Source organism: Apis dorsata, unplaced genomic scaffold, assembly GCF_000469605.1.
Source record: "Apis dorsata unplaced genomic scaffold, Apis dorsata 1.3 scaffold_29, whole genome shotgun sequence".
Classification (NCBI taxonomy): domain Eukaryota; kingdom Metazoa; phylum Arthropoda; class Insecta; order Hymenoptera; family Apidae; genus Apis; species Apis dorsata.
Window position 1 is genome coordinate 88,138 of NW_006263331.1, and position 3,080 is coordinate 91,217.

General features: G+C 35.2%; 1 protein-coding gene across 1 annotated transcript in view; it reads left to right on the forward strand.

Moving 5' to 3' along the window:
• The first annotated feature begins 374 nt into the window (after positions 1–374).
• Positions 375–3,080, forward strand: part of LOC102681224 (disintegrin and metalloproteinase domain-containing protein 10) — a 15,430-nt gene continuing 12,724 nt past the window's right edge. Inside the window, exons 1-2 of the mRNA XM_006608216.2 lie at positions 375–684; positions 2,338–2,532. Of these exons, the coding sequence (XP_006608279.1) occupies positions 375–684; positions 2,338–2,532 (505 nt within the window). The remainder of the gene's footprint in view (positions 685–2,337; positions 2,533–3,080) is intronic.

Sequence of the window (3,080 nt, forward strand, 5' to 3'; positions counted from 1 at the left end):
GGATTTTCTTTATTTTCCGCGAGAATAGAAAAGAATTTTTGTCCAATTATACTTTTATATCTACGAGAAATTAGCGCGAATAGCAAAATTGCGTGTTGCTCGAGTATGTCTAGTATTTATTCCTATATAGGATGAAACAAAAATCCCTAGAACCGCGAGTAAATAACTTTTAGGAATACGTTAAAAGAAAGTACGAACTAATTTGAGAGGGGTAAAAAAAAAAAAAAAAAAAATTAGGAGAACTTGAAAGCTACGATAAAAACGGAGGATTTACATAACGAGGAAAGTTTCGAATGCAAAGAAATAAAATCCACCGAGTCGCGTAATTCTACCCAGTTACTTACAACGAACACGTTAAAAACTATCGTTTAAGAATGATCAAAGACCACTTTGAACCTTTGTCTGTTCATTTTTATGTTACAGCTCGCCGTTTGAACGAATATATCCGCCACTACGAACCACTCTCTTATCCCACCGAAGAGGTCCACCGAGGTCACTTGAGGGCCAAGAGGTCGGTTACCCGCGACAATTCCGTGACTCTGAAGTTTCGCTCGCACGGAAGGGACTTCCACATTCGGTTGAAGCGAGATCTGGCTACCTTTAGCAATAATTTAATTATCGAAGGGCCGTCCGGTCAAACGGAAGACCTCGATACGTCCCATATTTACCAGGGCCACTTAGTCGGTAAGTTTGATCATCATTTTCTATCCGTTCATTCTGCGATCTGAATTATACGTTACATTGTACGTGAAATCACATTCTGACAGGAAAGTTTTCACATTTTTGTCTAGAAACTGTTGTTCCACACCGTGATTACGATACACTCTCGTACGCGTTTTTATTCGTAAAATTTAATAAAAATAACACGCGTAATAGTAATAGTAACGTAAGACTCGATCGAAAGGATCGTTGAACCTTCCACGAAAATTACAAAGACCCCCTTCGTGTCTAAGGTCAAGGTGTCGTAACGTTGTTATAAAGACGCCTGCGCGTAAAGGTGAAAATGTGGTAATGGGTTGAGTGACTTCGCTTACACAATACATCGTGCACGGTGTTGAGCTTTCTATAGCGTATGTAAATCACAACCACTTTGCCGTTCAAGCGTTACACTCGAAAACTTTATCCACGAGCAGAGTACCGTTTTACCGGTATAGTCACCGCGTTATATCTCTCTTCTCTTTAAGCCGTCTCGCGATACCCACAGGTGTGGCACGCAAAAGTGCGTGTAGATACCGGGTGAGACCTTTATTTCCACTCTAATAATTTACGATAGTTCGTGCACGAGGGGACATTTTAAATTATGGATTGGCTCGAGCCGGCTGTTGGGAACTGTTTATCTTTCACTTTTGTGCTCGCGCCCTCCCCCTGCCGCGACCTGGTTACGTCTACGTGTTTACTGGAAGGAAAAAAAAAAAAGCTCGATCACTTATTTCGATTCTCGAAGTACAAGGGAGAAAGAAAGAAAAAAAAGCATTTTAAAATATTCGTGACATTGAAGGATACTTGGCCCCGATTTTTCCCTTCCATTTTATAAATAATAAGAGAGAAAAGAATCTTGGAAAGGATTATTATTATATATTTTCGTGCAAATATAAAAATTCGATCATTTATAGATCATTTCAATAGTTATTTATTTTTTTAAAGACTAATTTTTTTATAATTGCATTATAAAGGAATGGATAAAGAAGAATTTTTATTTTAAGTAAATAGAAATATAAATAGATTTTTATATTATATTATTGATCAACTTTTGTTTCTTCGTGTTTTGTGATTTATCATCGATATAATACGTTACAATTAATAACATATTCTCTTCTTTCAGATATTATATTTTTAAACAATTTTAATTCTACGCTACGCTATTTGAATACGTAGATATCATTTTAAAACTCGAATATTTCTTGAATATTCTCCTTTCTCTTCGCGCAAATAATATATATCTAACTAAGTTTAACGCACAAAAATGTCGCAGTTAATTTAATTCTTCGTTCCAAGAAAGGAATGAAATATCGATATTATACTATCCTTGCATGTAAGTACCGTATCATATCTAACCTGTTCAAACCTGTCATCCGAGATTTATAATCATGGAATACAATTCTCAAAGAAACTCGAAATAACATACTGTCGAGAATCGTGTGAACTATGTGCACAACTCCCTCAACGATTTATTTCCTCGCTTCCTACCACTGTAATATAAACACGCTACAATAAAATGAATATTTTAATTCCTTTCTTTAATATCATTTAAACACGAATTATCGAAATATATTTATTAATTAATATTCATTAATCGATACTTTCTAAATATCCCTCATATTTGTTATCACTTTTCAGGTGAGCCCGGTAGTCACGTGTTCGGAAGTATCAGCGACGGTGTTTTCCACGGGAAAATCATATCGCCCCGTGGTGGCGCGTGGTACGTGGAAAAGGCGTACTATTATTTTCCCCCACACGAGATAAATGACACGTTGCATTCCGTCATCTATCATGAAAATAACGTGGACGATCCGTACGCCCATCTTCGAAAAGGTAAATCGAATCGTCTCGTTCTCCTTTCTTTTTCTTTTTCTTTTTCCTCTTCGTCCAATTTCATTGTGAACAATACAGATAGTGTTACGAAAATCGGTGCGGAAGAGAGAAAAAAAATAGTCTCGGAAACTCGTCGATGTTATTAAAGAAGAAAACGTGAAAGTTTGAAAACGAAAAGTGAACAAAATATAAAATATTATCAGCAGTTTTTTTTTTATTATTGAAAGATTCTTCGTAATGGTTATGAAATTTTTTTCTAAGCATTAATTAAGTTGGAAAAGTAATTAGTTAAAAAGTTTCGAATAAAGTTACGTTTAAGCAATTACTTGTTAAAACAGAATTGAATAACATTTATTCTTAGCTAGTATAATCGATCCGCTCGACCGTTTGGCATTACGATTATTTTCAATTATTCTTAACTTTTTTCTTCGTAACTTCAACCCATTAAATTTTGCCCATCGTCATCCGATATATCAAGATAATTTTTCGAACGAAGCTTGGCTAGTTGCCAAGTTAGTTAAGTGGCTAAAAAAAAAAAAAAAAAAAAA